General features: G+C 37.1%; 1 protein-coding gene across 1 annotated transcript; it reads right to left on the bottom strand.

The window, feature by feature from the left end:
- Positions 1–12347: 12347 nt before the first annotated feature.
- Positions 12348–15135, bottom strand: LOC148791597 (wall-associated receptor kinase 2-like). Its single transcript, XM_088887488.1, has 3 exons — positions 14604–15135; positions 13230–14111; positions 12348–12553 (listed from the first exon to the last, which is right to left on the bottom strand). Exons 1-3 carry the CDS (start codon positions 14647–14649, stop codon positions 12348–12350), a joined length of 1134 nt encoding a protein of 377 aa, XP_088743614.1. The 5' UTR covers positions 14650–15135.
- Positions 15136–15746: the final 611 nt, after the last annotated feature.

Consider the following 15746-nt stretch of genomic DNA (forward strand, 5'->3'; position numbering starts at 1 on the left):
TGGCGGTGGCAGGTGGCCGTTGAAGTGTGGCTGTCAACCGTCAGATCCCAAGTCAGTCAGGTGCGCCGCCCCTGGGTACGGACTTCCTCGGTGTCAGGCGTAGTACGGTTTAGTTTGGTGTCCACGAGGCAAAGTGCTGGAGTGGCGAGCGAGGTGAAGTCTTGAGTTCGGAGGGAGGTGTGTCCCGAACTGCCATGAGGCAGGCCAGTTTGGGTGTTTTGTAGGGTGGTCCAAGGAAGAGCTCGGGCTCCTTGCGGGGAGCTCGGGCTCTTTGTATGGAGTTTGGACCGTTGGTTCGTCCTTGTAGGGAGTTTGGGCTCCTTGTAGGGAGTTCGGACTGTTGGTTCCTCCTTATAGGGAGTTTGGGCTCCTTGTAGGGAGTTCGGACCGTTGGTTCCTCCTTGTAGGGAGTTTGGGCTCTTTGTAGGGAGTTCGGACCGTTGGTTCCTCCTTGTAGGGAGTTTGGACCGTTGGTTCCTCCTCTCAACTTGCGCCTTGGGCGTATTGTTGTGCCGAGCTATTGGGTGATTATAAGGTCGGGCCAAATCTTCCTTCATTAGAAATTGTTACCTCTATCGGAGAACCGTTCTCTTCTCTATCGAATGCTCGAAGAGGACTTTGGATAGAACAGTCGAAACCGAATGGAGAATGAAGATTTTTACCTCCCTGCGCACCTTCAGACGGAGAATGAAGAGTTTTGCCTCCCCGCGCGCGTTTATTCTATACCAGTCTAGACCGATTTAAATTTCGTCTTTGTAAAATCTGCCGAACATATTCTTATGGGCCGCCGCCTTATTTTCTAAAGTCGAGGTATCGCCTCCTCAGATATCACTCTAGCGGCGGTCCTTGCAGTGTCATTGATTTGGGTTGTTCAAATGACATCAAATTCAAGATCTAACCATTCACCTGGACTATTCAAATGGTACGCAGACATCTATCCAATCCAGATTTTTGTCAAACTTTAAACCTATAAAATTATGGCCATTGGACCAATTTTGGATCAATCCAATCCAGTCGGATAGGGGTTTATAAGAAATGGGTCAGGTCCAATCCTATGAAATGCAATGAATACTTTGAACCATTTTAGACTGGTCTAATTCAATGTATGAACCATGCAATCAATCCAAATTAATGTTGATTTGGATGGGTCCAACCCAAAACCAGTTAATCGACAGTCCTATATGATATTAAGGTTTAGTTTGAGAGGAGTGCAAATACAAAAATATATTGTACAAATATGCAGTCATACGCCCACAGCTTAGCTCTAAGGCATTGGTCATATCCTCGCCGTCTATCTGGTCTGAGGCGGTTCAAACCTCACTAAAAGAGCATTTTGTCAGAACCGTCACAGTAGCATTGTTATAGGTGGCAACGCCATAGAGTCTGCTTTCCGGTTTTAGATGGCAGTCTGGACTGCTGCCTTAGGTTTCGTCAAACATTAACTCCCCCGTTGATGGTGGTTTTCTATTGCATACATTTTATTATTATTATTATTATTATTATTTTAAATTTTTATATCAGATTAATTTTAACTTTTTTTTATCATTTATGTCTATATGTTTATTAATTTCACTTCAACAGTTTGTTGATACAAATTCCATGTCAATTTCTACATGAAAACTTACAACATTTAAATAAAAAATACACATTAAAACAAAATCTATTAATTTAAAGATTAGTTATTATAATGTCCAAAAGTAATTGTTCAAATGCAGTATCCAATTAATAAGGACCTAAAAAAATTAAATTCCTGAATAAAGGAATGCATCCTTCCAATCCAAGTTGGCTTAGAATAATGGTTAAACCTGCAAATCATAGATAGCACTAAACTTCAAACTTCAGTGAGATAAGCTTTAAAAAGCTCTTTAATAAATACAACCAAAAGGAAGATTAAAACATACAAAACAGGTATTGCATTTGACAGTGTTTGAACCATAAAATTCCCATTTATGATGCTAAATAAATCAACAATATAGGAAGCAAATTAAAGTAAGTCAAATAAGTTTATGGCCTACAAGCCAGCTGATGCAAATTGGACTCATTGTCAACAGCCTTTTTCCCTATCAACAACTCCAAAAGAACAATGCCAAAGTTGTAAACATCCAATTCCTTACTCAATCGGGAGGTGTGTGCATACTTTAAATCAACTAGTAATTAAGCATGTTTGATGCACGAAAGGAATTTTAGATATATCATATCTAAGATAGAAATTGAAAATTAACAAAGATAACAATATGATTAAAATAAACTTAAATTATATTAAATATGTTTGTGACAATTTTAAGTTACAATAACAATTATTATTATTATTATTATTATTTAGAATAGCAATTTTAAGCAATAACAATTATTATTTTATTTAGAATGATAAATATAGAACATTAGAAATGTTTCCAAATGTTTTTGACAAAATACTGTATTTTTTTTTCAGTTCTATGTTCTATCTTTTTTTAACTATTTATTATTCAATTATGACATCATGTGTTTTTTTTTGAAAATTTGGATCCTTGACCCACCATCAGGATAAGAAAATATCTTTGATTTTAGATTAGTTTTGAATTATACATATTTCATCAACATTATATAAATAATTTTTGCTTATCACACTTAATTTTTGTTTGACATAATTAATATATAATTTTTTAAATATTCTTTTTATTACTTGTATTTTTTATTTTTTAAAGGTTTATTATTTTTTATTGTATTACCAATTAATCCATTTGACCCAAACCACTAGCCAACCACCTAAATAAGAAAATAGTTTGATTCATTGTATTTTTATATTTTTAAAAATTTTATTTTTAGACTATGACTTCATTTCATTTCTAGGTTGATTTTAAATTTGGCATTCCATTTTCATCATTAATAAAAATATTTCATACATTACCTACTAATTTTTATTTAGTATAATGAATATACAATATTAGAGATATGCCTAGTTCTTTTTATTTTTTGTCTTATATATTTTATTTATTTTAATTTTTTATTATTTAATCATGACATTTTTTTATTAGCCGATTTGACCCCAAATGGTTGAATTACTTACCCACCATGTAGAGGGAAGAAAATGGTTTTGTTTTGAAGTTATTTTTCAAAATATTTATTTTTATACTATTGTTAGCACTTGATTTTTTCTCAATCCGTCGCCTGAACCTTCTATTTACCCTAAATGCCTAATCAGATCCTTCCGGTCTTTTCAAAACACCCAAAACCAAAAAACCCAAATTTCTACCCAAAGCCCTCACCATTAAATCTGCTCGATCCAATCCAATGGCCCTAATCAACCCCCACTTACACCTTGACCACTAGATTCGACACCACCATCAGACCCAAAACCTCCCAAAATACCTATCCATAAAATTTTAGGTCAAGATTCCTTTGTTTTCCCTTCCATCAAGCGGAGATTCTATTCCAACACCTCTCATTAGCCTAAACACTCAGAACTCAGATTTCCTTGGTCTTAACACATTCAAGCCGAAAAAACCATACCATTAAACTCTAGATACATAAAAACACCAACCTATAAAGTTTTGACCCCAGATTCGCCCATATATCCTGTCATCAAACCAAGATTCCTTTCTAGAACATCCTATTGACACAAATTCCTACGATCTTGACCCCCTTAACCGATCAAACACACTCATTAGACTCTAGACACATCAAAACACCTATCCATAAAATTTTAACCCAAAATTCTCCTATTTACCCGTTCATCACACAAAAATTTCATTTCAACACCTTTCGTACCCACAACCCATATGCACTTGATCCGAACAAATTTAAACCAATCAAACCTTATAGATCACCTCGTATTAACCAAAAACCCTACTCTATGAAATTTTAGCCAAAAATACCTCAATTTACCCTCAATCATACCATGATTTTATTTCAAGGCTCCAGATTGACCAGGCATCAAATCCGCCCGATCTAGGTCTAATTGGCCCAATCTAACCTTACCAAGCACCTCAGACTACCCAAAAACCCTACCTTGTCAATTTCATCCAAAACAAACCTTGTTTGCCTCTCGATCACATAAAGATTCCATTTCAATGCCCTAGATTAACTGAATCAAACCCTTTCTAGATATGACTAGTCCAGGCCCAATTGGGCCAATCTGACCCAACCAATCAACACAAAATGTCTAGAAACCCCACCTTATGAATTTTCAACCAAAAATACCCTTATTAACCCTTCCATCTAAAAAGATTTTGTTTCGACAAATTTGCTAGCCCACTCACACAAAACCCTTATCAGTGGTTAAAGCCATCTCAACCTTCCATTTTTTTTATCCAAAACAACCCACCATTGGACCAAAACCCTAGTTCAACACCTTGGACCCGGTTTAACCCAATTTTTCAAAAATACCAAAATACCTTAAATTTTTTCCCTAAAATTACAAAATTACCCCTTTAATCTAATATAAATTTTTGACCTAAACTTTTCAATTAAGGAGAATCGATTGTTCACTTTTCTTCCCTGTTTGAACAGAGGAGCCGACAACGGTGGTGATACGGTGACAAAACCCTTTCTTCACCGATCTTTCTCCCCCTCTCTATCTTTCTTCCTCTCTTCCTTTCCTTCTTCTTCTCCTTCTTCTACCTTCCAAACTTCGCATTCCTCTATTTCTTCCCACCGCTACAACTTTGGGCAACTGTAGTTGCTCCGCCCGTTTTCCTCTCCTCTTCTTCTCCTTCTTTCTTTTTCTCCTTTTTCATCTTTGAAATACTACACTATTACCCACTGTTTACTCTCTCCCTCCCTCGAGTTAAGAGAGTAAACATGGTAGAAGAACTGTTCCTAGTTAATAAGATATCATCAATATATATAAGTAGTAGAAGCATAACACTATCTTTTCTATAGATGAACAATGAAGGGTCCATAGTAGCCCTCAAGAGATTGTAAAAATGAAAGACAATGAAACCAAGATCTCAGAGCTTGTTTTAATCCATAGAGAGCCTTATGTAATCGACAAACATGTGTAGGATGTTGAGGGTCAACAAAACCTTGTGGTTGTTCCATAAAGACTCCTTCATGTAATTGTCCATGAAATAAATCATTGTGTACATCGAGTTGTCAAATGGGCCAATTGTGCATAACAGCAAGAGAAAGAATACTACATATGGTGGTGTGACGGACTATGGGGCTGAAAGTACCATCGAAGTCAAGCCCTGGTTACTAAGTATAGCTACGGGCCACAAGGCAGGCTTTGTAGAGCTCAATAGAGCCATCAACCTGATGTTTGTGTTTATAAATCCACTTGGAGGTGACAAAATTCATGTCAGGTCGAGATGGTGCAAGAGACCACATGCCATTGCACATTAAAGCATCAAATTCATTAGACATGGCGTGATGCCAAGGCTCACTTTTAATAGCCACAGAGAAGGATGTGGGTTCAATCACACTATTTGAAAGTTGGGCAACAAGAGCAGCAGGAGGAGGATACCTCATAGCAATGGAAGCATGAGAATTCTGAGCCCGAGATTGTGATCATGTCACCATAAAGTCTGTTCGTGTAGTAGCTGCTACAAATTGGAAGTGTGACGAGAACCTTACTGGGTAATATCATTCAATGAGTGAGTCCTTTAAGGAGGAGGTGGCACGAGCAGGTGATGGTGAAGTTACAATAATATTATCATGTTCATCTGATTGCAAGAATGTAGAAGAGCCATGAGAGTTACCATTTGATGTCATTGTCAGTGAAGTGAAGACTGGTCCATGGGGAGGTGTAAGAGGATAGACGAAGGGGCTAGGGGAATGGTTGGCACTTGGAGTGATGGTGGGTGTAGACATAGCATAAGGAAAAATAGTTTCGTCAATGATGACATCTGTAAAAATATATACCCGACCAATGGGACAACGAAAACACCTATATCCTTTGTGTCGAGGACTACCTAAGAAAAGTGCACTGAGAGGAACGATAATCAAATTTATGTTGATTACAAGGGCGAAGGAAAGGGTAACAACCATAACCGAAGGTTTTGAGAAAGGTGTAGTCAGGGGTTCATTGAAAAAAAATTTCTAAGGGGGACTTAAGACCAAGGAGAAGAGTGATAAGACGCTTAATAAAAAATGTAGTGGTGTAGATAGCTTCATCCCAAAAGTGAAAAGGGAGAGGCCTGTTTGAGAAGAGCAAGCATCGTTTCAATAATGTGATGGTGTTGCCTCTCAACAGAACCATTTTGAGAATGATTGTGAGGACATGTAACACAATGGGTGATGCCCAAATAGTACAAGTAGGTAAACAAACGGTATTCACCACCCCAATTTGATTGAAGACTTTTTATTTTGCAAGAAAATTGATTTTCAACATGTGATTTGAAACGCAAAAGTATACCAATGGCATCAGATTTGTGCACCAAAGGGAAAACCCAAGAGAATTTAGAATAATCATCAACAAAAACTATATAGAAATGATTTCCATTATGAGAAGTAATGGGGCAGGGCACCAAATATCAAACTTTTTATGTGGTAACCTGGGACTCTTTGCAGCTTAACAGACTTTACAAATAGGACTAGAAAGACTATTAAAATGAACTGGAAGACCAAACATAGAAACAATGCTTTGAATAATACGATGAGAGGGGTGACCCAATTGTGCATGCCAACCATCCATAGTAGTATGTTCTCTCAAAAAAAGCTGTTGTATTCTCTATTGGAAATTGATAAAGCCCATTTTTACTGGATCCTCTAGTAAAACCTTTCCCGTGGACCGATCCTTCACAACAAAACAATCAGGGTAAAACTCAAAATAAGTATGATTATCTTTCATAATTTGAGAGAGAGAAAGTAGGTTATTGCAAAGAGAAGGAACACAATAAACATTAATTAATTGAAAGGATTTATGATTTGTATGAAAAGTAGTAGAGCCAATGTGAGAGATCTTCAAACCAGCCCCATTACTCTCACTTGTTCTGGACCGTGATAATCTGATTTGATACGAAGGTTCTGCAAATCCGGTGTCATGTGTGTTGATGCACCCGAATCTGGATACTAGTTGGTATCAACGTCAAAGGTATTATCAGCATGAAAACTCGCTGGAGTAGATGGTTGGGAACCTAAACCTTCACTATGATAGGAGATATCGAAACGATGATAGCAATTAACAACCACGTGACCTGAGGATTTCCCAATATGATCAGTCTTACCACAAAGTTGGCATTGTTGGAACAGGTGGCCATAGGCCCTCGATTTGGAATCCTCAACGTGTAGGAGAATCCACTGGTCATGTGAAAAGCCACACGTTGATAGAGTAGCTTAATGATATCATCTCTGTGAACACAGTACAAGACACACCAATTATAATTTTTGTTATATGTTATTATTTATTTTCTAGTAATAAATAAATCTGTTTTCTGTAAACTGTTTTTGACTTGTTCACAGGGTGGTTATTGGGTCTAAGTTGGATCCATTTCAGCTTTTGACCAAGTCAGCAAGAGGATGTTTGGCTTAGAATGGGCTGAGTGATCATGTGGTTTAAAACCATGATCATTGAGACACTTGTCTCAATCCGAAGGAGTAGAACAAGATAAGTGTTGGTGAGTAAATCTTTTGCAACAGCTCTTATCTCCTTTTTCATAGGAGAGACGTTGTGGCAATCGCCTATAAAAGGGAATGTGCAGAAGTCACAAATCTCTCCCCAACAAAATTATTCACTTTATTGGAAGGCTATCAAAACCTCCAACAAGGTTCTGCCCAATTCGGATTGTATCATCAGCTTTGTGAAGTCTAAGGTTGTGTTCAAGTGTTGTTGGATCCATCAAGTTCAAGTGGAGTTACTCTTTATTTGCAGCTTTTTATTTGCAGTTTATTTTGTCCCTATTCTGTTATAGTTTTTCAGGCATCGAGAAAGATTGTTATTTGAAGGAGAATTGCCTTGAATCTGATAATTGTCTCTGCCTCGTCCCCGACCACCACTACAGCTACAACCACGTCCACGATTTTTACCATTGTTATTATACTGTTGATTACCTCTATTTTGACCAGTGGCAATATTTGCTGAAGGCATTGGTTGTTCTTGTGTTGGATGTTGTTGCTGAGAGATCCAAATCTCATGACTGATAAGAAGGCCATGAAGATCTTTTAAAGAGGGCAGAAAATCATCAGATCTAGTAGTAAGGGCTGCAACAAATTGAGAATATTCAGGTGCAAGAACTGAAAGGATGTATAAAACAAGATCTTCAGATGAAACAGGGGTAGATATGACAGCTAGTGTATCTGCTATGGTTCGAGCTTTCTGGAAAAACTCATAAACAGTGGATGATCCCTTCTTCAAATTTTGAACTTGTAGTCGAAGCTACAAGGCTCGTGCTCTCGAGGGGGATGCAAAAGATTGAGAAGAGCACTCCATACTTGTGATGATGTAGTTAATCCAATAACATGTGCAAGACCATTGGTCACGTCGAATCCAATTTTCATGAGTTGGGTTTGGCACCTTGACATTGGAATCTGTAGTTGATTCGATTTCTTTCTCAGGACAAAGGGTTGTGCCTTCAGCAATGCCTGTCAATCCGTATGTTCGAAAGATTGAAATAAAATTTTGAAAATGATTAATAAAAATAATTAATTTTATATGACTTGGATTGGCTTGACCCAGTTGAGAATGTCAAAGAACTGCTGCTATACTTTCTTTTAAGGAAAAACTTTTGACTCTAGACATACATTGATCAAATGCTTTTTATAGCTAAATTTGGGTTTAGGGGTTTAATGTTCAACGGTTGGGATTATAATTTAGATGTATGAAAATAATAATGGTTTTTATTCGTAAATCAAGAGGTGGTCAGGAAAATACATCTTAATTACTACAATTGGAGTGAAGTATAGGGCCAATATAGGAGAGCTGAACTAAATATTCAACTGATCAAGCTTAGCTGCTTTGAAGCACACCAAATAAGCTATTTAAAGAGGTTAATGTCGGGATGAACAAACATTTTAGGTTCTTTGGTGTTTGGTTTTTTCATCAAACATAGCTTAAAAGCTATCAATAGGGACCGAACTCAGAAAGGAAAAAGTTGTTCTTTCACCCTCTCAAATAAGCAGCAGTAAAGCTTTTCTTAAACAAAGCATGTGCATCACACGGGTTCCCCTAGTTAATTATTAAATTTGATCATATTTGATTCAATTGGCACTTAAGACTCAGTTTGGAAGCAGTACATATCTTATATGTATTTGCACTGTACATATTTGCATTTGTGCTCTTTCCAAACTGAGCTTAAGAAGAACTTAAACTTCAATAAATGGATTAAAAAGGTATACATACTTTTTTAGGATGAATTGACGATAAGGATACTCTATAGCAAAATCGACTGTCAGATTTTAACTGACTAGCTAACTACCCAATTAACAGATCCCGCCCCTCAACAACAAGAACTCCATCCATACAACCATTCATCGTAAGGGCACCTTACATCACCCTAACTAGCTAACAAAAACTAACACGCCTAGCAACTAGAACCCTTTTGCTTTTGGGCTGTGCTTGACGAATGCATGGCTTCCTGCTCGACTTTGTTAAAAACATCTTTTGCCCTATGTTGACCACCAAAAAAAATAAACCCCCAGTTTTTGACACTTGATCAACCGCCTCTAATTCTGGTAGCTCAGCACCATTACCTAATCGTCCTCTCCTATATGGTGATTAACGTAGGGGTGGCAATTGGGTGGGTTTGGGTTTGGGTTGAATTTCAATATAACCTATCTAATTCGTCAATTCATTAATGGCCTATTTAAATAAAGTTAAATGGATTCACCTAAATCCGTCTACCGGCCCAAACCGTTAACCATATAATAACTTTAGTTTTAAGAAAATAGCTTAAAAGCTAAAACCAACTCATTTTTAACAACTTCGCAGTTAGACATGGTCCCCAATATGTTTTTGTTCTCTAACATTATCCCCTCACATCCAACATTGAGGAGAAACAAATGAAAGAGAAAACGAAAACCAATAATAGAAGGAAAGGGGAACATCTTATTATGTGTCATGCAAAGTATGGCTGGTTGAATCCATGTTCTCATACTTGTCAACTTATAATTTAACCATATTGTACCAAACAATGGATCATTTTGTCATTAGAGAGTGGATTAGATACAAAAGTAAGCTTTACTGCATTTTCTTGCAAAAAGTGTTTGCTTCTAGATACTCAAACATGAAAGAATTCTCTTGTAATCAGCTTCTTAAGATTTTATAGTTGGTACAACATGAAATGAAATCTTATTTTTCATAGAAGAAAGTAAAGCATTATTTTCAATGTGCTTTTTTACATTCACTGGATCTCATACTAAGATGATGGAAATCTACTAATAAAATATATAAATAGTTTAATGGAGATGATCAAATCCTTATTTCAATATTGCTATAATGATAGGAAAAGAACATTAGACCTAAGGGATGTCCTACATTATTGCTCAACGAGGGAAATTCATGGACAATATCGTATCTCTTTGCAAAGAAGACTGCTCAGATGTATCACCAACATGATAGAATTCTGAAGGTTCAGATAATAAGCTCACACTCTCTTCTTCTATCGGTTGAACCCATGGTTGTTTTCTCATCCTTTTCAAGTTTTGTAGCTCCATTGCAACTTCTTCCATTGTGGGCCTTTCTTCACCTTTTAGACTGAGGCATCTTTTTGCAACCTTAGCAACCACACAAAGTTCGTCAACATTTTTCTCATCCACAAATCGATCTTCAATTAGTTCAAAAAGACGATTTTCATTCATTGATGAAATGAAATATGTAGCCAAATTTCTTTGTTCTTGTGGTCTTTCAAAAGAAAGAGGTTTTTTACCTGTTAAGAGCTCTACAAGAACCACTCCAAAGCTATAAACATCACTTTTCTCTGTCAATTGACTTGTGTGGAAATATTCTGGGTCCAAATATCCCAATGTCCCTTGAACCAATGTGGTTATTTGAGATTGATCCGTAGGAAGTAACTTGGAAACTCCAAAATCAGAATTTTTTGCAATATATTTTTCATCTAATAATATATTTGTGGATTTGATGTCCCTATGAATAATTGGTATAGAGACTTTGGAGTGAAGATAGGCAAATGCGCTAACTGTTTCTGTTGCAATCCTCAATCGATCTTCCCACGAAAGCAAAATGCCATTGTTTTGATGAATATGGTGAAAAAGGGTTCCATTGGAGATATATTCATAAACCAACAAAGGTACTTCAGTCTCTAAACAACACCCCAAGAGTTTTACCACGTTGCGGTGATTAATTTGAGTTAAAATGACAACCTCATTTATGAATTGCTCCATTTGACTAGCATCCATTATTCTAGACATTTTAATGGCAACAGCTTGATGATTAGGTAAAATGCCTTTGTAAACCGTACCTTGTCCACCTTGGCCTATGACGCACTCTTCATTATAATTATTGGTTGCCAACTTTAACTCTTCGGTTGAGAAGATTTTTAAGAGATTTGAACCTCCATTAGATAATTGTTGTTGTAAAAGGAAGCCACCATTTTGCTCAAAGTATTTCTCTTTCAATCTCATGAGCTTTCTTTTCCTTATGATCAAGTACAGCCAAGAAATACAGATGAGTAACAAGAAGATGCCAAAGCTTATACCTGCATAGAATATATATCAATCATTATTTAATGACAGAATAACCACTGTTATATATGTTGTAATTTTCTCAAGGAACAACATCTCATAAGTTGACTAATAAAATCACCTTTTTTATGAAAAGAAAAACTAATCATAGAGCTGACAGAATCTATGTAATATTTCTTTTTTTCTCATTTTTGGTTTAACCCTTACAACATCACGGACATATACATGATTGAGGGACTTCCTGGAAGTAGCTATGAAGCTAATTAAAATGGCGAGGTTTGGGGTATCGGTTGGCCGGTGCCCTTTCTGATGTTTCTTGAGTTGTTCAGAGCAAGGTTTTCTTGGGTTTTTGTGTTTAGCTTCTGGGGTGGGGTGATTGTTTTATGGTCTGTATATAGTAGGGATTAGCTGGATATCAATATTGAGAAATCCATTGTTCATGTTAACTGAAGAACTCCTCTGCTAGGCGTTGTTCAGCATTGTATTCATTTTGAAAAAAGTAATGGGATCAATATTTTTTTTGATATGAAAATGAAAATTTATTAGTGGGATCAATACTTAGAACCGGTGCTATTTTGCTTGCTAAAATATTGTTTAAATGTGAGATGGATTTTGAAGTAATAACATTTCTAATTCACTCCCAAACCTCTAATCTAGAAAAAAGAAATTTATTATCGTTTGTAGTCAGCTTGTAAAACATAAGAACTGGTTTTCTTTCATGTGAAATGCTGCACTTGAGGTGGGGTTGTGTGTTCAAAGTTCAAAATGTAACTACAGAAGCGAGAAATTTGCTACTGCATGCCTGCAGAAAATTGCATAAGGACAAGAGCATTACCTAGGATGACCTTAATTACAGGGAAAGCTTTCTTGCAACCTTGCCCATCTTTCCTACCATCACCATGCGTACCCTTTGGACATGGGCAATTGTATGATCCAATTGTATTAATGCAAGATCCTATGCAAGGATTTCCTTTTGGATCATCACAATCGTTTACATCTGGCAAAAGAACGATAATAAACAAAGCATTAGCTCAAATATTTAAGTGTTGTAAATTTTACAACAAATCAGAAAATATCAGAAGTTAGAAGAAATGAGTCATTATTGCAATGGCTTTCTCAAACCACAGATTAATATTGATTCTTGGATTTATTTGTAACGCTTTAAATAGCAAAGTAATCGTAATAAAGAACATAGTACCAATTAACCAATGGTAATGAAATGTAAACTTTATATTTAGAGGGAATGGAGTAATAATGAAATTTATGCTAGCAAGAAGTAGGGGAAAACCAAAATAGGTCCTGGGTATGGCTAGAGGTAGAAAAAATGATTTAAGGATTAACAGCACTCATGTAACTGATACAGTATAGTGGAGATAAGGCCTCGATGCTCTCAAAGGGCATCGATTTGTGGGACGTGTGACATAATTTTGGTACATTTGTGGGACGTGTGACATAATTTTATCAAAGGGCAAATATTCGATTCTAGTTCAGATCATTAGAAACTAATGGAAATAATATCACATTTGATGACTTAAATTTATGATTCGTGTATGTAATTTTGGGCTAGGCCAGTGGTAGTTTATGCACCCGACAATTGATCCTAAGGTTGTAACTTGTCTCTATATCTAAATATAAATACTGACGAATAAAAAAAGAATATAATGAATCCGTACCTTGGCAGCCGTTGGGGAGATAAGGATTCCCTTGAAAACCTTGCTTACACTGGCAAAGATAACCCGGACCATTTGTGGAGGTTATGCAATTGGTGTTGTCCCCGCAAGCATAGTCGGTGCTGGTCACTTGTAGTGCTTCCTCGCAAGAAGTATTGCTTCGAATTGCCCAGTCAAGTACTATTGGAGTTCTGAACCCAACGTTTACAAGCTTGTCCACTTCATTTCTTGAATTCCATATATTAGAAGCACTTGAGTTAAACCAGTCTTTGTCAGACAGAAAGGCCATGCTGCATTTGCTCATATTCCAAGTGTAGGCTGTTGTAGATTCATTCTTGTAAATGTCAACTGATATATCAAATGAATCAAGATCCTCAGGTATCTCCTTCTGGCAGCATCCGGTGCCATTACAATGTACATTTGTCACCTCTGTGTCATAGCCACAAAATGAAACGCATTCGGCGTACAACTTTGTGGGGAGGTAATATAGGGGGTACTCATCAGCCATGACGCCATATGTGTTACAACCAATAGCCGTAAGTTTGTTCCGGGAGTTGGACAATCTATATTCCTTTGGAATTTTGGTATAGACTGCGTACCGTTCGGAGTCTCGGTTCTCCCCCATATCACATTCGACAGCAGCCCAGTAGGAGAAAGTTAATTCGCCATCTAGTGATATGTTCAACACAATTTTGTCACTATACTCATATCTGTCAGGGCCATACATCATCAGTTGCAGATGGTCAGTGGCTGTATTGCACAACAACTTGAATTCATCTCTATAACAGCTTGGATCATCTCCAACGAGGCCAAACGGGTACGGAATGCTGACATTTCCGCATTTGCTTTGACAACCTAGCTTTGTCTCTGGAGATGTTGGAATGACTGTTGCAATTGTCATCATCACAAGTTGTTATGAGACAAGGTAAAGTAACACGGTTAAAGCCTTAGTTTTTAAAACCGAACCGGTTAGGGGTCCGGTTACCGGTTTGAATGGCCCTGAATTTTCCATTTTCCGTGAAGAGAGGTGGATAAGGATGGAGATCAAAACTTAACTGTTGAGTATGTATTTTTTACAAAATGAAAAAATTAAATTTGTCTAAGTGGAAACGAAAAGATATGATAAAGAAAAAGTTTTGGCCAATAAATAACACCTAATTAGCTATGATATAGAAAAAGATATGATATAGGAAAAATTAAATTTACGATTCCAATTAACTGATTAGAAGTTTTTCAGATGTCGACAGCTGGCAGTTTAAACTGAATATATGGCCCCTCTATTTCTTGTAGTATCAGATGGTGTAATCAAGAGCAAGTCTAATTACTCCAATTGTACTACATTTCTCTTACAGGGAATTGTTATAAATGACCACATACCTTTGCATCCATTGGAGAGATAAGGATTCCCATGATAACCTTCCATACAATGACAGATGTATCCACCATTGTTGGTAGAGTTGGAGCAGTCGGTGTTCTTCCCGCATGCATAGTTGATAGATGCCTTCTCACATGTCTTGCTCTTGGCAGCAATTGACCCGTCTACCACTACGTACCCAAAAATAATGCTGGTATATATTATTATTTGGATGGGTCAGGTCGGGTTTGGTGAACCTATTCCAACTAGTCAAGTCGTGTTATTGCGCATAGGATCGGGTTTAGGTCGAACAAAACCCGTATAGAACCCGTTCCATGTGACACAAAACAGCAAGGCATTTATCATGCTACTTTCATAATTTTAATATTTGTATTTGAATTTTAAAGTAAAAGAAGATAAATTCTTTGAACTTAATACCATACCTCGGCATCCATCGTGTAGATAGGGATTCCCTTGATAACCTGGCAGGCAATTGCAAAGATATCCAGCGCCATTTGAGGAGTTGGTGCAATAGGTGTTACTCCCACAGGCATACCCAGCCACGTCTCTTTGTGTTTCCTCGCAACTCTGGTTTCGAATTGCCCAGTCCAGTACTATGGAAGTGTTGATCCCAACGTTAAGAAGGTATTCAACATTGTTTCTTATGTCCCAGAGATGTGAAACTTGTGACTCAAATGAATCCTGGGCGTCGGACATAAGAACAGCCAACCCACATCTACTAATGTTCCATGTGTATTCGAAGTCGTTAAGGCTCCTTGTGCTTGCTTCAAAGTATTTAAGATCGTTTGGTATGGTTGTCTGGCAGCAACCATAGCTGGTGCAAGATGAATTAGCTGTCACTTCTGTATCGTTCAAGCATGATGATCGACATTCCACATAGAACACAGAGCCCTCGTAATCATCCAATTCGCCATACATGTCGCAACCGATTGCCATGAATCTGTTTCTGGTATTGGAGAGCCTGTATGTGTTTGGAAAAGAATAACTAATGTCATAGCCCTCCAGTTTATAATGTGCACTCGTGTAACATCTGACGCTTCCGAGAATGGAAGTCGTTAGTTGATGAGCATCAAGTGATATATGGAGAATGGTATGGTCATCTCCCTTATAATCGCCATAAAACGTCAATTTTGGAGGAAGGATGG

Source organism: Nelumbo nucifera, chromosome 5 (assembly GCF_055504915.1).
Source record: "Nelumbo nucifera cultivar China Antique chromosome 5, China Antique-T2T, whole genome shotgun sequence".
NCBI lineage: Eukaryota > Viridiplantae > Streptophyta > Magnoliopsida > Proteales > Nelumbonaceae > Nelumbo > Nelumbo nucifera.